The sequence below is a fragment of the Enhydra lutris genome, unplaced genomic scaffold (genome assembly GCF_002288905.1).
Source record: "Enhydra lutris kenyoni isolate GAN:26980312 unplaced genomic scaffold, ASM228890v2 scaffoldscaffold94, whole genome shotgun sequence".
NCBI classification, from domain to species: domain Eukaryota; kingdom Metazoa; phylum Chordata; class Mammalia; order Carnivora; family Mustelidae; genus Enhydra; species Enhydra lutris.
The window spans coordinates 3,025,189-3,047,194 of NW_019154178.1; the positions used below are offsets into that span (position 1 = coordinate 3,025,189).

Below are 22,006 nucleotides of genomic sequence, written 5' to 3' on the forward strand. Positions count from 1 at the left end.
CACGGCACGGGAGCCGCCGCAGAGGCAGAGTCTGCTTGGTTCGGGAGCGGAAACGCAGGCCTGAGCGGGGGCTCAGCTTCGCCTGCTGTAGACTAAAGTCCTGGGCGGGGCACCACTGTGCCTCACCTCACGCTTGCAAGTGCCCGTGTCCCGGGGGTGCGGTGAAAGTGGTACCATCTGATGGGCGGGGCCACTCCCACCCCGGGCGGGGCCACTCCCACCCCCGCCCACTCCCACCCCCGCCCACTCCCACCCCCCAGCCTCCTTCCGCCTCAGCCTCCCCTCCTTCCAGAGGCAGCCCCGTTGCCAACACACGTTTCCCTGGATCCGTTAGAAAACCCTTGCGCGATTCTCCTTGGTAAAGAGCAACCCCGATGGCTGTGGCAGACGGTCCCCAGAGGGGCTTTATTGCAGATACCGGGAGGGGATGTGCCGTGGCTTCAGGTACCATGGCAGCACCCGGAATTACAGGACACTGCCCTGCTCCCGGAAGAACGTGCTGTCACCGAGAAGCAGAAGGGCAGTGAGGTGCCAGCCGTGGTTGCGATCACCTGACCAGACACAGATGACGCCCAGCGATGGCCCATACTGGTCAGAGCACAGGGCTGGGGATCCCAGGCGGGGTGAGAAGAGGCAGCACAGGCCAGAGCCAGTGTGGAGGGTCCACGGCGAGGAGAGGGGGACCGTGAGCTTGTCTTCCTGGCAAAGGGCATTCAACAGCTCCTGTCTCCAGGCGGTGATGGGAGTGCTTGGCTCTAGAGCACGGCAGGGCACAGGGCTCAGGTGCTTGCTGGGGGCAAAGCGGGAGGCAGGTACAGCCTGCGGCCCGGGGCTCAGGCCAGACCAATCAGGGTCCATGAGAAGTAGGGGACACTTGGGACCTGTGGGCTTCTGGTCGACCATCAGGTAGGCCAGGCTACTGTTCTGCAAAGAGAAAAGGATGTACAGTAAGGATGGGACACGTCAGAAAGGATGATCTCATTCAAGCTCAATGAGGCTAGGAAAGAATATTGGGCCCAGAACAGGAAAGAGAAGCCCTCCCAGACCCTAATCATAAACACGTCCTGCACGGATGTGGACCAAGGTGGAGTCGGGTGCAGCCTCCCCAGGGCTCACTCAGCCAGCGGCCACAGTGTTCCCACATGTGAACACGTCTCGCCCTCACATGATCACGGAACTCTTCACGGTCAATGGCACCAGGGTATTCCCATTTTACAGATGAAAATAATGAGGTCCTGAGTAGTTAAGTGACTGTCTAAGTTAACAGAGCTCAGGGTGGCAGCATCAGCTCTCAACCTGCAGCCTTCCAGGACTCTCCCCTCCTCTCCTGGGCACTAGCTGTTCATCCGGCCCTTGGTCAGCCTCTGCCCTCACTGGACTCTGCAGCAGGGTGCTTAAACCACGCAGCCCTGCATTCCCACCCCGCTCGCTGAGCTGGGCTTCAGCCCCCAGGGACTGAGCTTGCATTTCCTGGTTCAGGTTGGGGCAGGGCTTCCTCCTCCCATCCCCTGAAGAGGCCTACAGTCCCCCCCACTGTCCGGAAAGACTGTCTCCTGGGCATTTCCAAAGAGCCCCTCCACCCCAGCCCCAGTCCCACAGGTTCACGTAAAATCGGCGGAGAGACGTCAGGTAGAATGAGGTGGGACCGTCTCCCGTGGTTTAAACTCTGGGTGTGAGGGTTGGGGTCTTCCGGATGAACAACCCCTGAGTTCAGAGTCAGGACTGGTCACTTTAGTTATGTTCTATCATTTCAAAGCAATTTTTTATGATTTTGGAAAATTGTTTATTTTCTCTAATTCTCACTTTTGTTCATGTTTTCATATAAGGGTGTAGTTTCTAAAACCTCTCTTGCCCTCACATCAGTAAGTCTGTGATATGGGACTCATTATTTGTTTCATCCTTATTTCTATTTATTGCTGAAACGCCCCACTAGTATCCCCTGAAGTACGTGGAGAGCAGGTGAGCACCGCGGCGGGAGCCGCCGTCCCTCCCCTTCGCCCGTGACGTCCTCATGAACTCGGCTCCAGGACTTACCTGCACAGACCACAGCCACATCCTCTGCATGGTTGCAGTTGTGTCGGCCCCAAAACCTGTGTGGACACTCCTCCAGGGACCTCTCCTTCCCTGAGCAAGCCACATCGTCCAGCCAGATGCGGCCGGCCCCGGGGCCAAATCTTCTCCGGAATTTAGTAGGTGGGGAGAGGGACGGCCCACAGCCCAGCTGCCTGCACACCACTTGGTCCGCGGCTTCTCCCCAGCCGTCGTCACAGACAGTGCCCCACTGGCCCTTGTGCAGCACTTCCAGCCTCCCAGCACAGCGGCTGTCTCCTCCTACCAGCTGCAGCTCAAAGGGATCTGCAGGTACAGGAGGGAGGAACGGTGAAGGCAAGCAGCGGACAGACAGAGGAACTGCTCTACATTCAGATCCCGCCGGCTCATGAGACCCTCCGCCCAGCTCCCGTGCCTACATCCGCTTCTCCTGGCCTGACCAAGCGTCCCAAGTCCCTTCCTGAACCAGGATTTCCCACTTCTCTGTCTAATTCATAAAACTCTAATATTAATAATGACTTTCTGATCGCTTTTAAAATCAGAGAGCTCAACAACGGAGGACATGCTCCATCCCCGGTACGTGAGTTCCATGTGCTAATAGTCCACAGTACTCTGGGCTTACTTCTGCCGAAACCACGTTCCTGCACGAAGGGAGGCGTTCGTGTCAGTGTTTGTAAAAGCCCCAGCGGGTGCCTGGGCGGCTCAGTCGGTCAAGTGCCCAACTCTTGATTTCATTGGACTCCACACTCGGAAAGGAGCCTCCTTGGGACTCTCTCCCCCTCCTCCCACGGGTGCTCTCTCTCTCTCAAATAAATAAATTAAAATCTTAAAAATAAATACATGGATGAGAATTGGCGAGCAGCACAACTAAGCGAATCTGTGCCTGTCTCTTGATGCGTGGCTAGCGCGTGGCTAGCTCTCCGTGGACGCCGGTTGGACGGAATCCAGTGTGGCCAAACCCAGGAATGAATCTAGCATCCGACCTCGTGGGCTTTACCTTCACATTCCACCCACATGTCGTCATCGTGGGTGCAGTTGCTCCTCTCCCAGACCCCAGCAGGGCACTCCTCAAGGCTGCTTTCTTTTCCCGAGCATGACGCTTTTCTCAGCCAGATGGGCCCTTGGCCCTGGGTGGCTTTGTTGCAGCATTTCCGGGTCAGCATGGCCCGTCCACATCCCAGCTGCCGGCACACGACCTTGGTGGCTGCAAAGCTCCAGCTTGCTTTGCACACGGTGCCCCACTGCCCTTGGTGCTTCACCTCTACCCGGCCCTGGCAGTGCTTGGGGCCGTCGACCAGCCGCACGTCCTCTGGGACTGTGGGAAAGGAAAGGGGAGGTGTCTGTTCAAGTAAGAACACGGTCTTCCCAGAATAGAGCCCCATGGGCACACCCCTCCGCTCTCGGTGTCTAGTCCAATGTTCTAGAGCGCTTGGCATTGTCCAGCAGATGCTTGTTGAAAGGGTTGGATGAGTGAATCGACAGAATGAATGTCATTTTTCAGTTCCAAGTGAATTAATTATTTCTGTAACATTTTTAGTTTTTCAAATTATTTTCACATTTGTATTCTCATTTGTTCCTCATAAGAGGCACGTAGATGGATTGCATAGATTTAAAAAAAATAAAATGCAATAGTGACAGACACAATGTGTCCGAGCCCCAAAACGTCCTGGTTCATTTTCATCATTATCACCCGAGTACTGTGGATTAGTGCTCCCAACCTTCAATCTCTCTAACAAGTAGGAATGAGATCTCAGCATCAGGCCCAAAGATTTGTTGGCCGTCTCCCTGGTAACAGTCTGCTTGGTGACAAAGAGAAGACAGGGACCAGTTCCTCAGGCAAATCACAGTCTAATGGGAAGTGCATGCAGAGAAGGGATTATTAATGCACAGAAGGCAAAGTGTTGTATTGGTTTCCTAAAAGCTTCTCTTGCCTGCTCTTTCGTTGGTGGAATCTTTGGGAGCTGGAAAAGCGTGCACTGTCCTTGGTTTTCTTAGGAGTGAAACCCAGGAAACATATATCATATGTTGCCAGCTCTTTTCTTCCCCACAAATTCCCCTGAGCTCCTGACACAGGCTATACTCTTTAACGAGCACTTAGTGGTGGATGGGTCTGGGTGTGCCTGTGTGTGTGTATGTGTGTGTGTGTGAAGGAGAGAAGCAGACTCTCATGTAGTTGAAACTAAGCTGAATTCATTACCTCAATCAAAGAGCAGGAAAAATACCGACTCTGCAGGGCCCGCAGTTGAGAAGGGTGAGGAGCTAGTTAGCCACCTGTGAAGTCCACAGGGGGTTAAGACAGGTGAGCGTGGCCCACGGGTTGGGTGGAACAGGGTGCGGGGCTACGGTACTCACGCCCACATACAGCTCCCGCGTCCTCCTTGTGACTGCAGTCAAAAAAATCTTCCCTTTCACACTGAGACAGGCTCTCTTCCATGCCATTGCATTTGAATTCTTGGACGAAGATTTTTTGATCTTCTTGTGTCAGTGGCCCATATGCGGTACCGCTGATTGCCTTCCTGACCGCTCCACAACCCAGCTCCCGGCACACCACAGCTGCGTCGTTCTCGTCCCAGCCGTCATCACACACCGTGCCCCACTCGTCGGCCCACTGTACCTCCACCCGCCCTTCACAGCGGTGGTCACCTCCCACAAGCCGCACTCTGGACAAAGACCCTCCAAAGGGATGAGAGTTTGGCTGGGCATCTGGAGGATGAGAGAGGACTCAGGCATCTCAGAACACTTCCACCACTCCCAGAGGGTGCGGGATGCTGGGGGCTGAGAAAGGAGGGCTTGAAAGGGAAGTGGAGGGAGAGGATCTTCAGGACCCCATCCCTAAGTTCTGATTCTGCTCCACTCCTAACTTACCCTGCCGAGAAACTCTGCTTCAAGACACCTAGGTATATATGCTCACACCACTAAGCAGTGGGAGCCCTGGGTCAGAACACGAGTGTAGAGATGTGGTCTGTTGTGTTGTCTTTTCTTGACTCTGTCTCTCCCCATGGCAGCCAGACTGGGCAGGCTCTCTAGATATAATTTGGGTTGAACAACCTCACTCTCTTTCTCTCCCAATATCCATGATCCACCATTACCCATCCTTGCTGCTTCTCTTGACATCTTCCCATGCCCAAGAACCCAGCTCAGAGGGATGCAGAGAGCAGTGGGTGAAGGAAATGTCAGAGCCTTGACCAGTCAGATTCTTAGTCTAGAGGGTTCTAGGGCTTAGGGTAGAAGACAGTCTCCCCAGAGCCTCCAGATAAGTTCTGAGGAACCCAGGACATGATTCTGCTTCCCAACCATAACTCTGAGGGTGGAAAGGCTAATGGAAATCTTTTTCCTTCTTCCACCAAGAGATGGACATAGAGTGGAGATGGCTGTGGGAGAGCAGAAAAGAGCCTAGCAGGCAACACACTTTTGCTGAGCGTATATATACTATATTCCAAGTATTGGTTTATGAACTCAGAGCAGTGCTGCCCTCCAGGACATTATATTTAAGAGGTCTGGGAGCAAACCCACAAGGACTCCAGTAGTCCCTGGGTGACAGCATGTTACAGAGGAGCTGAATGGTCCATGCCTCCATGCAGTGGGGTAGTTGACATAGACAGGTCTGGGGTACATGGTGGGGCCACATGCGACTGCTGGTCTGTGGCCTACCCTATTTCGAGCAGTGTCACCTATGACCACATAGGACATGTGGGTGACGCAGGCACCTGCGCAAATGGAACATGAATTTGGAGCACCAGATCTTCCACCATCTATCCTGCCTCAGCTCTGCACAAACACCCTAGAACCTGGAATCCATCCCAGAAGAAGCTTCTGAGTGAGAAGACCTTGGTTGATTTTAGAGTGCATTGGAAGTTGACATTTGGGTTGTTCATCTGTTTTTGTGTCTCCTTTTCTTCCGTGTGTTTTCTGAGGGAAGCAATGAGAGGAATGGAGACTGGAAATAGATTTTAAATTTTAACTACAGAAAACTAAGAAAAGTTTTCATTTTTGCACACCTACATTTATAGGGTACAAATATAACTCAAGAAGAATCATCCAGAAATAGCATTTGGGTCATTGCAAGATTTGAGTTTAGACAGGCATTATTGTGTTGTACCCCAGGAAACTCTAGCTATCACGATGATGCGCATGTTATCTGGTTTTGAATTGTAAAATTCTGGCTTTAAATGAGTTTTATTTTCCAGGGAAAGTAGGATTAGAAGACATCCTTAGGAAGAAGAAACATATAAGAAAGAAACAGCCTAAGTGTCAAAGAAACCCAGCTGAGAAGAGATTTGAAAGCCAGAGAGAAGGGCAGAGGGGTCATCAGGACAGCTGCCTCCTGGGCAGTGTCTTCAGCCTACTTTGTTGGCTGACAGCTCGAGAGCAGGGCTGGGGGCAGAGAAGCAGTGTCCTGGGCCGTGGGAAAGCTGTAGAGCTGTGGTCCCTGTACCGACAGCTGGGACAGCCCTGGACGCCACGGGAAAAAGACCATGAAATCTGATTGATGCACTGAGAACCCAAACCAGCAATGTTGAAAGAACTGAATTACATCCTGCTGGTGTGGGGTCCCCCATGTCCACTGCAGAGTCTATGGCTGTCCCTCTCTGGTAAAGCCTCTACCATCAAGAGAAAAAGACCAATGGAATAATGTATAAGAATCTGATGGTCCACGACCAACCACCTTGAGTCTGGAGATTACAGCCTTCCTCTCGACAGACCCATCCTCTGTGCAGCTTATGCATGCTCCAAGGACCCCTTAACTCAGGTGGCCAGTGGAGGCTGAAATCTAGCCTGCCTGCTGCTGGGCAAACCACATGCTGCACACAAGTAAATGCATTTCTAGTTCAAAGGAGCCATGCAGGTTGGCATAGGGACCTGGAAGGGGTAGAGCCAAGCAGGGCAAAAGGAATTTCCTCTCCCAGATACACCAGCAAGTGAGAGGTACCTTCTGAGCCCCCAAACAAAACCATCTGTTACTTGGAGGTGGCCAAGAGTTTTAGGTCACAGAGTCCAAGTGGGAGGGAATCTGCTTGCAGGAAACACCACCCAACTCCCTTCCAGGTTCTAGAGGTGGAAACCCATCCACAGAGTGGATGGATTGAGATACCAGAGAGGAAATCTACTGAGGTTCTATTGAACTAGAGCCTCTACCCATGTCCCGAGTAAGCATCAAGATTTCCATCTCAAGAACTTGGAGGCCTCCCTCTCAGGAACCCAAAAAGTCTTACCTAAGAGACCAGGTCCGGTGCAAATGGCTGAGGAGAAAAGGAAGCGAGTGAGATCATATAGTCAATCCCAAGGCTTTGTTCAAATAACACAACTCTCTAGAAAGTCTTTGGTAGACTTTGTGGGGCAGCTAGAGTACTGGGTACAGAGCTTCCAAAATCAGTCCTAGAAAAACCTCCTGCAATGACCAGCCCCAGAGGACACAGGGACACTGACTGGGAACCACAGAGACCAATTCTACCACAGCCCAACCTATTCTCTGTACGTGTGATGTAGCTCTGCCCCAGGCACGGATAGATTCACTTTCACTAAGTCTATTCACTTAGAATAGACTTTCTATTCTAGTCAATTATGTTAACTGATTACTGCCTGGAGTGGACCGGTGGTGTTCAGCCTCTGGGCTCCCCAGCAAGTCATGCTGGAGGCCACTGGGAAGGCTCTCATGAAGAAGACAGTGACACCATGGGGGCAGCGAAAAGCAGGAAAACTGAAGGATTTGTCTGTGTCACTGGCACTGTGCTCAAGCCACTGCCAGCACACTTTTCCTGTAAAGGGCCAGATCACAAACAATTTGGGCTTTGTAGCTACCTGGTCTATTGCTACCCTACGGCTCTGTCACCGCAGCATGAGAGCAACCACGTGTGTACATGTGTACAAATGAGCATGGCCACACTACAATAAACCTTTGTTTATACACACTGAAATTTCAATTTCCCTTTCACAAAACAGTATTCTTCTTTTGATTTTCCCCATTGTTTAAAAACGTGAAAACCATTGTTAGCTTGTGGGTTCAACAGGTCAGAAAGCAGCTCTAAATTTGGTTCCAAACTCAAAAGTTTAGGCATCAGCACATCATAAGGACATCATAATTTCTCCCTATAGGACCCCTGGGTAATCAGGCTCCTCTATGCATTAGGCTCCCTTCTCATGCCACCGAGAGTCCTGAGCCCTGTGCCCATCAGTGGTCCCCAAGGTCCTAGGCATTCTGAACTGCAGAATAGTCATGCTCCTCACCCCCCAGCACCTTATGAAATGTTTCTGAAGGAGCTAATATCTTTGGTCTAGAGCCTTTCAGGCAGATGCAAAAATTTCAGTTTCTTATTCTGGAATATTTTCTTCATTTCCCAATAATTTCTAAGTAACTCTAAGCCCTTAATCTTCAGGACGTGACCTCTCTCAGACTCAGTATGACCTTGTCTGTAACCATCTAAAACTCAAGATTATATTGCACCCCACACATCTAGTAAGGAGCACAAAGCCTGAATATACACAATGGAAACCAAATGTGTCATGCCTGGTATGCGAATCTGGAAGTGATAGAGCCCAAGAGGAACTTGAAAATTCTGGAGCAGGGTGATGATGGGTAGCCAGACCAGAGAGGCTTCGTGAAGGAGATGGGGCTGAAGGAAAGTGGGGGAGAGGTGATAGGATGCTCCTGACCGGGTAGAGCTAGCTGTCAGGTGATTCAGAGAATGTACTAGTGTTTGGGAACTTGGCAGCACCCTACAGAGAGCACATAAATGCCAGTGTGAGCCTTGGTGATGCATGGGATCATCAAGACAATAAAATGGATGTGACTGATTAGGGAAGAGACCTTGTAGGATTATTAGATGCCTCAAGTTCATTATCTCATGAAAAGTCTCCTAACAAACCTCCAAAGAACATGCTATTACCTTCACTTCACAGATGAAGGTAGGATACCAGAGAGAGAGGGTAATTTAACAATTCAGACAGCTAAGAAATTTAAGAACGAGGATTGAAACTCAGGTCCCTTTGACTCCAAAATCCCCATTTACAATACCTTAATCCGGGTGATAAGAAACTGGGGAACACTAGAGAAACATTATATGGAACACCTTTGAGGGGAAACTGGACAGTATAAACTGTGAAAGTGTCTGTCTGGCAGTTCTCCTCCTCTTCTTGCTCTACCCGCTGTTACCCATGGTTCAGTTGTCTTCTTATAAAGAAAACGTTTACGGAAATTTTTGTAAAAAGGGAAATGGGATAAACTATTATAAATTTGTTGGTGCAAATAAAGGGAAACAGAAAAAACTTTGGTGATCAAAGTGGATTATAAATCAGGTATGGATTAAGTGGCTTGAGTTTGGAACTTAACCAGACACAGAAAAGGCAGGAGAGCAGGTGAAGCCTCTCCTGGAAAGGTAGCAGGATCCGCACCAACTGGGCAGGGAGAGCACACTCCTGATCAGAGCTCCGGGGAAACTTTGAAGTCTCAGCCAGCAGGGACAGAGGTACTCACCGAGGATCAAGGAGAAGAGCAGGGCCATGAGCCAGGCTGCTGGAGATGCTGAGCTGAAGTCTGAGGCTGGGAGGAGGCCCAGGAGCAGCAATAGTCAGCTTTGGCCACCAAGTGTGCCAGCAGGACAGAGCAGGGCAGGTTCTGTCTGCACCAGAAGCATTATCAGAAGCCTTATCAGATGACCAGATGACCGGAAGCCAATGGGCACAGGGGGCAGAGCTGGTGGAGCTGGACTTGCTGAGTTCAGCATATCCCCAGAGGAAGGGAGGTGGCCAGAAATGGCAGAAAAACATGGAAAAAGAAAGGAAATTACAAAAAACCCCAAGCTGTTCTGCCTGGGTTCTGCCGTATCCCAGCTCCATCCACCTCTGGACAATAGAAAAGCCAGAGATTGTAGAATACATCTAGCTTGCCCTTGGAGGCACCATAATCCAGAGTCAAGGTATCAATCTCTTCATCTAGGGCTGGCTTTTCCTTCAAACCAGCTTTTCTAGCACAAAGCAGAGGGCTTAGCCCATGGATCTGCTCTTCTCCTGTCCTTGTCCTGGTTTATGCCCATCTTTGGAAGCTAAGTGGAGAGAGGTCCCTGTGGTAATGAAATCAAGTCATTCTTAGGACCAGTATCTGATGGACAATGGTTGAGCAGTAAGACCCCCAGTTTTCCCAGCCCCCAAAACCCCTCCCACCTAGTTATTAAGCACCACTGTGTTTCAAGAGCTATTCAGCACTAGACCCTGGGAATACTCAACTATATCCACTGACAATGCTCCTGCTGCTCCCCACAGGTAGTTTTCCTTCCACAACTACACATTTTCACTTCTCTGTAATATTCAGGTCACTCTGCATGAAGATTGGTTCATTACAGACCTCTCTGTTTAGTCCTGTCTTTCTTCACCTACTTATTATTGTTTTCAGGAAAGAGTTCGGAGCAGCCTGAGTGCTAGGGGAATGTGAGGGGTACAGGGAACACACCCAGGAATGGAGGAGTTGGCGCTACATGGGACATGGTCCCGTGGCTGTGTCAGCATGTGGAGGCAGCTGTGAGAGAGGAAAGTATATGACACTTTGGGAACACAGTGGAGGAAATAGTTACTTCTACTTGGGGTTAATCAGGGACTTTACAGAAGTGATGACATTTGAGCGGGAAGTGAAGGGTGAGTGGCCTGGGGATTTGGAGCAGGAAAGGCTTTGCTCTGAGGATGGAGATGAATAAAATGGTGTCATCCATCTCAGAGATGAAGGCTGGTCTGGAAGAGCTGGGTCTCAGCCTGCTTGGTGGTCAGGTGTCAGGGATACCAGTGTCTTAAAGTACACATACCTAGTAGTGCAATTGCTGGGTCATAGGGTAGCTCTATTTTTAACATCTTGAGGAGCCACTGTTTTCGAGGGTTACTGTACTAGCTTGCATTCCCACCGACAGGGTAAGAAGGGTTCCCTTTCTCCACATCCTCACTATCATTTGTTGTTTTCTGTCTTGTTAATTTTAGCCATTCTAACAGGTGTAAGGTGGTATCTCATTGTCGTTTTGATTTGTATTTCCCTGATGGCTAATGGTTTGAACACTTTTTCATGTGTCCGTTAGCCATGTGTCTTCTTTGGAGAAGTGTCTGTTCATGTCTTCTGTTCATTTTTTGACTGGGGTTATTTGTTTTTTGGGTGTTGAGTTTGAGAAGTTCTTTATAGATCTTTGATATCAGCCCTTTATCTGAAGTGTCATTTGCAAATATCTTCTCCCATTCCGTGGGTTGCCTCTTTGTTTTGTTGACTGTTTCCTTTGTTGTGCAGAAGCTTTCTATCTTGATGAAGTCCCAAAAGTTCAGTTTCACTTTTGTTTCCCTTGCCTTTAGGGATGTTTCTTGAAAGAAGTTGCTCTGGTGGATGTTGAAGAGGTTAGTGCCTATGTTCTCCTCTAGGATTTTGATGGATTCCTTATTACATTGAGGTCTTTCATCCATTTTGAATTTATGTTTGTGTGTGGTGTAAGGGAATGGTCCAGTCTCATTCTTCTATATGTGGCTGTTTATTTTTCCCAGCACCATTTATTGAAGAGACTTGTCTTTTTTCCATTGGATATTTTTTCCTGATTTGTCAAAGATTAGTTGACCACAGAGTCGAGGGTCCATTTCTGGAGTCTTTATTCTGTTTCATTGGTCTATGTGTCTGTTTTTGTGCCAATACCATGCTGTCTTGGTGATCATAGCTTTGTAATATAGCTTGAAGTCAGGCAACATATTTATTCCAAGGATACAGATGTAGTGAAAAAAAAGGGGCACACACACCTCAATGTTCATAGCAGCAATGTCTACAATAGCCAAAGTGTGGAAGGAGCTGAGATGCCCTTCAGCAGATAAATGGATAAAAAAGATGTGGTCCATGTAGACAATGGAATATTACTCAACCATCAGAAAGGATGAATAGCCACCATTTCCATCGACATGGATGGAACTGGAGGGGATTATGTGAAGTGAAATAAGTCAAGAAAAGACAGAAAATTTTCATATAGTTTCACTCATATGTGGGACATAAGCAATAGCACAGAGGACCATGGGGGAAGGGAGGGAAATCCGAAGGGGGAGAAATCAGAGAGGTAGACAGACCAGAGGGACTATGGGCCCTGGGAAACAAACTGAGGGTTTCAGAGTGGAAGAGGGTGGGGGGAGTAATAGGGTGATGGGTATTAAGGATTGCATGATGTTTTGAGGTGTTATAGTGAACACTGGGTGTTTTACCTAATTAATGAATCATTGAACACTACATTAAAAACTAATGATGTACTGTATGGTGGCTAACTTTAACTAACTAACTAAATAAATAAAGGTACACATAGTGGAGGGTCTATTACAAATGGGTTTTAAAGACTAATTCCTCACACCTTCACTCTCCGTATTCTGAAATGACGCAGTAACAGACTCAGAATGCAGAAAAGGCTCAAAACACCAGCTTTCCTGTTGATGAATCTTGGTTAGATTGTGACTAGGATCCCAGATCCTGTGCATTTACGTTCAGCTATAGGAGTCAGTCTCACCCTACTGAGTTTGCACTTGGAGGAGAAAGGACTCCCTGTGGCCCTTGGCCCACCAAGCAGCAGGGAGATCCAGCCTCCAGGTTCAGATTTATGTCTCCCACCCATGGGAAGACTGGATGAAAGAAAAGGAAGAAAAAATAAAGACAAAAGCTTTCTCACCAATATGATATTTTACCACCAAAGTCAGGAGTGTGAAGCGAGGAAGGGAGAGAGCATTACCCCAAAGGCATAGGGAGCCACAGCGGGATGTGACCACAGGGAGCTCGAGTTCCGACTGCAACTTCAAGGGGAGCTTGAAGTCTGGCCCCAGGGAGGCTGGAGAAGAAACCATGTCCGGGGGGAGCCAGTGAGGGCTGTCAGGTTAAGGGTGAGGGCTGCCAGACCTATTTAATGGTAAAATCCATATGAAGACTTTGCTCTTTGGATATCAACATGAGGGTAATTAGTGGTTTCAGGTCATTCTCAGATTTCTAGAAGGGAAAAATGTGACAGAATACAGGTAAATGCTAGCAACCACAGGTGGCAAGTAGGGGACTGGATGTCACGGGCACAGTGTCTAGGGGTGTCATGGGGGATACATTGCTACTGGGGAGCCAGAGAGGCCAGATTGGACAGGGGCCTCTGAAGAGTGGTGAAAGGTGAAACTGTCATGGAGAAGAAGGGGACACAGGTAAGGGCAATCAGTGTGACTGTTTTCAGCAGGGGGCTGGAAACCCACCTGTGTGAGGGGCACCATAAACCTGGCCATGATGCCCTCTCCAGCTGCAGTCACAGGGTCAGGATGAGATGTGGACCTCACAGATCTGGACTTGGAGGCTCTTAAGGAAAGCTGGGTGGCGATCAAGCTTGGGTGCAGGCCCAGAGAGCAAACTAAGGGGCCTGCGAGATATGAGGAGGCCAGGAGATGGGCTGAGGAAAAGTGAAAAGAGAAATGAGCCATGGGAAAAGGGATGTCACTAAGGAAGGACGGAGATGGGAAATTTTGGGAGATTTGGTGATTAAGGTCTTAGAGGAGAAGCACTTCTGGACAATAACAAGGCCCAGGTCAGGGGACTGGGAGGAAGCACAGGTGAGAGCTTCAGGAGCTGGGAGTTTGGGGGATTGAGAAGAGGCTATCAGTAAGAGGCTTGTCCTGATAGGGAGATGGGTTGGGGTGTGAGGAGTGGGGAAGCCTAAGACTGTGTGAGAGTGGATCGTTGTCTGGAGGACGGTGATCCATGACATACATCAGAGCACAGAAGATGCTCTCTGGGGAACTCTGCTGAGGGATGAGCTACCTGTTCTGCTGTCTTAGTGCCAAGGTGAAACCCGTCCATAACTAATGAGTATGCCAATTATGAGTGATCTCTAGAAGAGCAGGAAACTACCTGAGTTGTCCCCCCTCATATTTCCAGAGCTTGGAAGGCAATAAATGATTGTTGACTCTGTGAATGAGTGAATGACTATTGGCAGCCAGAGAACATCACTGAGTCTTTAGAACCATGAGAAGCATGTCTTTCCCACTATGCCCACATTGCCTTGTATGGGCTAGGGGATAAAGGTCATGGGGTGTCCAGGAGGAAAAACTGACAGGAAATAAGTAATTTGTCCATGTGAGGTTTGCATAATCAAAGGAAAATCTGAAACTCTAACCGGATACCAAGTCTACAGGAGTCTACCACCATAATTATGGCTACATTATTTCTCCAGGAGACTCATTGCAGTCACTCTTTGGGAGACAAGGCTTTAATGTGCTCCTATCTTACATAGGTCTGGCATTGGGACAGGTGGGACTGAGCCCACAGGTGAGAGTCACTGGGGTGTACTTTCTGGGTGGAGAAGGCAAGAACTAGTATTCTGAGGTGGTTGCCAGAATGACTAGGTTGCTCTTGGGCTGGTTTTCCAAAAGTAATTGATCTAGGACACAGGTTTCTGGTGGGTTTTGGCCACTCCTCCCTGTGTATAACTGTCAACGCCTGTTAACTAGTGCCACTGATCTCCTTCTGCTCCTCTCGTATGTTTCTCTGCCTCCCTTCCCCTATAGTGTCCAGGATTGAGAAGGAACTCAAAGTGAGGAATACATCTGAGACTTGGGGTTGAGGGGGTGTAAGCACAGTCTTCAGCTATTTAGAGTAAAATCGTTCTGTGAGATTCCTGAGAGATAAGAAGACCTATATGTGGAAACTATAGGAAAATATTTGTTTGCAATTCATCATGAAAAAAATCTGAAGACAGAATAGATCATCCCAGAAAACATGAGCTGTCCATAATCACAGGTATTTAGTCACACAGCCTGTCAATAGATACTCCATTATTAACGTTTGTTGATCATTACTAATGATTTTTTTTTTGGTCCCCAAGTCTCAGGACTACAAAAACATTCTAATCAGTGTCAGGAAAAAGTTCCTAAAAACTTCTTTGAAAACAAGCTACAACCTGTGAGTCTGGGGGCCAGTGTGTGTGCTGAGGGGCAGGCAGGACATCTGCGCTGTAGCCCCCCACGGGAGAACAGAGAAGCCATAGAGTCCTCTCATTCTTCAGGCACCTGAAATGAGAAATCCAAGAGAGAGGAGGACAGGGGCTGGTGGTCAGAAAATTGTGGCCCACAGAGAGGAAGCCTTGTAAACCTGGCTGCTACCCCCCTCCCATGTATCCTGCCTGGCTGTCCATGTCCTGCTGGCAAGACAACAGGCCCAGGCTGTCCTGATGTCTTTAGCATGCTCTGCCTGGAATGTGGGCCCATGCTCTCCTCCACTTGCCCAGAACCATCCTTACAAAGAGGTATCACAGTGCAGAGGCTCAGAGCATGTGTTTGGGAGGCACGTGAACCTCAGTATGCTGTTAGCGCTTCAGATCTTCCTTTGATCATGCAAACCCCACATGGACAGGATACTTATTTCCCACCAGTTTTTCCTCCTGGAGACCGCATGGCCCCTATCCCCCAGCCTGTACAAGGTAATGTGGATGTAACCGGCAAGAGACAGTACTCCTGAGTATGCTAATGTACTTGGTCAATAACTCTGTGACCTCCGGCAAGATACTTTGGCCCTTTGAAGTTGCTTTCTTGATGAAGATTTAGACCTTCTTTTATTTTATTTTATTTTATTTTTTTTGCTAGAATGATCCATTTTCGTTTCTGCCTTTTATTGAATAAATATTTAATTTAATCTTGCTTAATCCACTTTTGAGTTCCTCTTTTAAATGGGAAATAAAAAATGACAGCAAAGCAAGTAGTTTATGCGGTTACACCTCAGAGAAACACCCATCAGGGAGGGCCAGTTTGCCTCCTAGTGCTAAGTAGCCCTCATTAGCTCCTCTGACCCAAAGCTCATTCCTTGAACACCCCTGATCCTAAACCTAGTTCCTATGAAAGACAGACATTCCCATGTTAAAAAGCCCCTATTCTGGTAATGTAAGAATAAATATTCCCACACAGGGCCAGGAAAAGAGGGCAGGAGGATCAGTCTGATGGTCCAGCCTTGGACTGGGAAGTGTCCCAGGGGTTACTATCCTGCCTCACCATAGAGGACATAATCTTATTGGCGAAATGAGCAGTCGGGAACAAGTGACACACACAGTCTGCTGGGCTTCCTACTCAGTTGTGGGAATGCTGCACTGTAAAATGCCAGTTCTTCCTCACCCAGAAGGTGACAATCTTCCTTAGTTTGTGTGACCAAGAGGAACTATTTCTGTTCTGTCCAGCCCAGATGTCTCTTCTCCAGAGTCTCTGGATCCTCTTCTGAGTGTCCACACCATCCAGTTCCATGGGATCTGGGTGGGGTGTCTGTTTCCCTTATTTTCTTGTTCTTTTTATTTTCTGGAGCACATCACCCATTCCCCAAAACAGGGTGGGAATGGAATGCAGAGATGACAGTAACCTGAGGGTAGGGCTGAGGGCACAGAGAATGAAAAGCAGACCAGGAGGAACAGACTGTGGACATTCTCTGTCATTGCTCTCTCAGTGCCCTTGAAGCTGGTAACAAAATTTTAATCAAAAATCTTATTAAGTTAACTAGAAACATTAAGTGATTATTTCTTGTGTACAGGCATGTTTGAGACTCTAGAAGGAGGAGGACAGGAGTCAGTGATGGGTTCAAGACAATTATTTACGTAAAGACATAAATGCCATATTAAAAGACAGTATACCTTGAATGCTACTGTGTAAGAGTAATATTTCCAGAATAACATTTTAAATTCATAGCTCTAGCATATTCTTGTAACTACTAGAGTATTTGTCCTTTCTCTTTGGTTATGTAATTAATTAATATTTTGACTAATAATTCTTTATAATCATATTAATAATCACTAAAATAATATAAATTATAATTCATAACTGATTAATATTTTAAACAGTTAATTTAATATTAACTGTTGATACCTAAAAATATCAGTAAGTGTGGATAATAAGGAAGTTGGCTAAAAACTCTCACTGTATAAATGGAGAAAACTCTATGTAGATGTATATTAATGCAGGTACAGAGTGATACATAGGCACACACACAGACACACATATCTTATACCTGTGGAGGTAGGACCAAGAATCACCTCATGTGAGACTGAGAAGAAACACAATAGAGAAGAACTAAAATGTTTAACTGGAACTTACTTGATTTTATTTTTTGTTGTATGAGAGTACGTAAATTCTCTAACTTCTTTCATAGCTCCCGTACAAAATCATTAGTAGTGCCTCTTTTGCTCGTAAATCTGATTTTTCATAGGGTCACATTACAGGCAGAGGTCCTAAGGCTTGGAAACATGAATGCTAGACCATCTGTTCAGGACATGTTCAAAGACTGTGAAACCAGTGGACTGGAGTTTGTAATCAACTGTGAAGGTGCTGCAGGCCAACTTGACTTAAAATCCTTTTTGAGCATCACCAAGATGGCACCATAGGAGGCTCCTGAATTTCCCTCCTCCCATGGACACAGCAAGTATACAACTCTATGTGGATAGATTCCCTCTGAGAGAAATTCAGAAACAAGTCGGTGGTTCCCACACATTATGCAATTCAGAAAATACCCACACTAATATGGATAGAAGAAGCTGAGACACACTCACCACAAACCCCTCCCGTGGCACAGAACCCACATTCAAGGGGGAACCTCCAACTTCCAGCTTCTCCCCGAGGAGGAAAGTGTTTGGACTATATATCTAGCACTTCAAACTATGGCTTCCACCCAAGGGGTGTGCATCCAAATCAATGAGCTCTGAGAGCCAACAGGGCCATAATTCACAAGACCCACAGGACCATAGTAAACAAAGAAGCAGTTGCTAAATTGGTACACTAGCACTTTCTGCATCTGTCTCCTCCCACCACAGGTTCTGTGCCGGAGCCTTCTGCCTCCCCAATTAACAAAATCCAGGACCAGACAGCTTCAGAGGTGGACTCTACTAGACATTTAAGGAAGAGTTAATACCTATTCTTCTCAAACTATTCCAAAAAATAGAAGAAGGAAAGCTTTCAAATATATTCAATGAAGCCAGCATTACTCTGATACCCAAACCAGACAAAGATACTTCCAAGAAAAGAAAAGTACAGGTAAATATTCCTGATGAACATAGATGCAAAAGTCCTTAAAGAAAAAAAATAAGCAAAAGAAATTCAACAATACATTAAAAGGATCATTCACCACCATCAAGCAGGATTTATTCCAGGAACACAAGGATGGTTCAATATCTGCACACCCAGCAACAGGATACACCACATTGGTAAAATGAAGGATAAAAACCACAGGATCATCTCTACAGATGCAGAAAAGCATTTGACAAAATTCAGCTTCTGCTCATAAAACTATCAACATCATAAAAACTATCAACAAAGCGGGTTTAAAAGGAATATACCTCAACATAATAAAGGCCATTTATGATAAACCCTTAGCTTACAACATCCTTAATGGTAAAAAACTGAAAAATTTTCCTCTAAAATCAGGAACAAAACAAGGATGTCCACACTCACCACTTTTATTTAACATAGTTCTGGAAATCCCACAGTCTTATAGAGCAATTAGGCAAGAAAAAGAAAATAAAAGTCATCCAAATTGGAAAGGAAGAAGTAAAACTGTTACACTATTTGGAGATGTTGTAATTCCATATATAGAGAAACTTAAATACGCCAGCAAAGGGGCACCTGGGTGGCTCATTGGTTTAAGCCTCTGTCTTCAGCTCAGGTCATGGTCTCATGGTCCTGGGATCAAGCCCCGCATTGGGCTCTCCACTCGGCGGGGAGCCTGCTTCCCCCTCTCTCTCTGCCTGCCTCTCTGCCTACTTGTGACCTCTCTCTCTCTCTCTCTCTGTCAAATAAATAAATAATCTTAAAAAAAAATACGCCAGCAAAAAAACCAAAAACAACAACAGCAACAAAAAAAAAAAACAAAAACCAACACCAAACTATTAGAACTATAACTGAATACAGTAAAGTTGTAAGATATAAAATTAATATACAGAAATCTGCTGTTTCCATACACTAATAACAAAGTAGAAGAAAGAAAATTTAAGAAAACATTTCCATTTACAACTGCACCAAAAACAAAACAAAACAAAACACCCTAGGAATAAATTTTACTAAGAAGGTGGAAGACTTAGACTCTGAACATGATAAGACACTGAAGAAAGAAACTGAAGAAGATATGAACAAATGAAAAGACATTCTGTGCTTGCAGAATGGAAGAACAAACTAAGCAATCTATACATTTAATGCAATCCTTATAAAAATACCAATAGTATTTTTCACAGAACAGCAATGAAGAATCCTAAAATTTGTATGGAAACACAAAAGAGCCTAAATAGCCAAAGCAATCTTGAAAAAGAAAAGCAAAACTGGAGGTATCACAATTCCAGATTTCAAGTTATATTACAAAGCTGTAGTAATCAAAACAGTATTGTACTGGCACAAAAATAAACACATAGATCAATGGAACAGAGCAGAGCCCAAGAATAAGCACATGCATATATAGTCAATCAATTTTCATCAAAGGTGCCAAGAATACACAACAGGGAAAAAACAGTCTCTTAAATAAATGGTGTTGGGAAAACTGGACAGCCAAAGGCAAAAGCATGAAACAGGATGCCTATCCTACACTCCACAAAAGAGTAAACTCAGAATGGATGAAAGATTCAAATGCAAGACCTGAAGTCACAAAAGTCCAAGAAGAAAACATACTAGGTAAGCTCCTTGATATTGATGGCTTCTCACCTCTGATCTGTGTCAGAAGTAAATATTCTCCAGCTAACTCTACTTTCACACAGGTTTGGATTTCCCTGACCTCGCCTCCCACCCCAACTCCCTCATCTAGATAACGTCTTAACAGCCTCTTCTTAATCCCTTACACTCCCAGCTTTTGAAACTCCCACCTTCACTCCCTCACAGCCCTATGGCTTGGGCCTCGTAACCACCAAGAACTGCCTCTCTAAAACTTTAAATGCCACCATCCAAACCTCTAAATGCAGCTTCTCTTTCCTTGAACTTTCTAACACTCTCTTTTCCTCCAGGTCTTATCCCATGACTTGTTTCTATTTCTATTTTTTTTGTCAACCCATCTCCTGGTTTTCTTTAAGCCTGAACCCATGGTAGATAACTTGAGTTTCTCCCTCAACTTGATCTCAAAGTATTTGATTATGTGACATTCTGTGTTTTGACTCTCTTTGCCTCAATACATCCTCAGGAAGGCAAAGAAGTGAACATATGTATCTGGACTCTTTTAATCTCAGTGCAGACCCTGATAAAGCCCATCGCTGGCATCTACTCATCATTCCTAACCTTAAACTGAAGCCATGTGTTTCATAGATACTCAACTCATGATATCAATCCTGAAGCAAGAGCATAATTGATACTTTCTCTACCTACCTTGATTGTAACACTTCCTCTAAAAATCCCTAAAATGTAATCCTTGCTCTATTATTAAAATTTACCTGAATCTCACTGAAAAATTAATACATTCTCACATCTGCAGTGATCCTTAAGTTGTCAAACATGGAAGTGAGTTTATTTTAATACTGGGTGTATTCAGTCTAAAATTGCATGAAAAGCCTAGTGATCCAAATCATCAGTATCTCCTAGAATATATATATATTTAAATATTTTATTTATTTATTTGATAGATCACAAACAGACAGAGCAGCAGCCAGAAGGTGAGGGAGAAGGAGAAGCAGGTTCCCCGCTTGAACAAGGAGCCCAAGGTAGGGCTCAATCTCAGGACCTTAGGATCATACCCTGAGCCAAGGGCAAGCACCCAACTAACTGAGCCACCCAGGTGACCCTCCTAGAATATATTTTAATGCCAATCAAAAAACTAATCTTAATTACCATGCCACATACTGACACCAAAGAGATTTCTAGATGATCCTGATTCAATTATATTTATAATCAAATATATTGAATGGAAATATAGTAAGTCAGAAACCAGTTGTACAACAATGACAATTTTCTCATAAGTTTTATAATTAAATTTAATTTCCATCTCTAGTCTCCATTCTGCCTACTGCCAAATCAACAAATAGACTTCAGTCTTGCCAATGCAGGTTAATTTCGGGTCTTTCAGAATTTTCTCATTGACCCAGTTTCCCCCTCCCCCCTTATCCCTGAGAAGGATGCCGGGATGATGTGTGTGCAGGACAGAGGGCAGAAAGGCACATGGTGGGGATCTGGTTCTCAGTAGAGACTTTCTGTCTTTGTAGATGTCTGGATCGTGCCATTTGACCTTCAGGCAAGGTCATCCCTCCATATTGGTGTCTCTTAATGTGTCCATACCTCTAATAGTCTGAGGTTATCATTCCATGCACTTCACCTCCCGGTCTCAAATGTAGCCCCTGCAGGAGATGTGATACGCTTCCTCGAGCTCACTAAATACAAGTTCCTTAGGAGAAGGCGTGTTATCTATCTTGCTCAGCTCTGTTCTCAGTGTACAGAATACCTGAACTATAATACATCCTCAATAAATATTTGCTGGTGGATGGACTTTTGTTTCTCCGTTCCCCACGTGGCCATGTCTAACCTACTTCTACGCATTGGTGGAATGGAGAATTTCTGTCAACCTAGTGTTCCCAGAGCTCTGACCACAAAGCAGGCATGAGTCTTGAATTTCCCACAACTTATCTGGAAGTGTAGGGTCCACCACCTACAACTGTGTTCTCACTGAATTCCCTAGAGCAGATATTGAGTATCATAATTCATGACTTTACTGAGTTCCAATAGATTAGATCTCTGCTTTCTCTCAATACCCATTCTGGCAATGTGGCACTTGCAAAAAATATAGAAATTCAGAAGAATCGAACAGTAGCACAAACCTTATTGACCATCTCTGGAGGAGGTGACCAGAGTGGATAAGATGTGATGGATATTGCAACATAGAGCACACAGTAAAACTTTCCCCGAAATTCTACTTTAGAGATCACTCTTGAAAATTTATCATAGCATCTTCTAACCCCAAACTCTTTCAGTTGTTTCACCAATCTTCAGTTTTCTGATTTCACTGAAGACTGCCTAT

The 22,006-nt window shown here is 46.1% G+C and overlaps 1 protein-coding gene across 3 annotated transcripts; it reads right to left on the bottom strand.

Moving 5' to 3' along the window:
* Positions 1–377: 377 nt before the first annotated feature.
* Positions 378–9,694, bottom strand: LOC111138902 (CD5 molecule like). 3 transcript variants are annotated; one of them, XM_022490882.1, is made up of 6 exons: positions 9,521–9,694; positions 7,263–7,289; positions 4,402–4,752; positions 3,047–3,364; positions 2,035–2,355; positions 378–924 (listed from the first exon to the last, which is right to left on the bottom strand). In XM_022490882.1, exons 1-6 carry the CDS (start codon positions 9,546–9,548, stop codon positions 917–919), a joined length of 1,053 nt encoding a protein of 350 aa, XP_022346590.1. In that variant the 5' UTR covers positions 9,549–9,694; the 3' UTR covers positions 378–916. The 3 variants fall into 3 exon arrangements, with proteins under 3 accessions (XP_022346590.1, XP_022346591.1, XP_022346592.1); XM_022490883.1 differs by having other exon boundaries at positions 4,402–4,722; positions 9,521–9,673; XM_022490884.1 differs by lacking the exon at positions 4,402–4,752 and having other exon boundaries at positions 9,521–9,673.
* Positions 9,695–22,006: the final 12,312 nt, after the last annotated feature.

Coding starts and splice junctions, on each gene's coding strand:
- LOC111138902 (XM_022490882.1), bottom strand. CDS start 9,548: ATGGCCCTGCTCTTCTCCTTGATCCTCG. Junction 4,753..7,262: donor CACCGGACCTGGTCTCTTAG/GTAAGACTTTTT, acceptor CTCATCCTCCAG/ATGCCCAGCCAAACTCTCAT. Junction 2,356..3,046: donor CATGTGGGTGGAATGTGAAG/GTAAAGCCCACG, acceptor CTGTACCTGCAG/ATCCCTTTGAGCTGCAGCTG.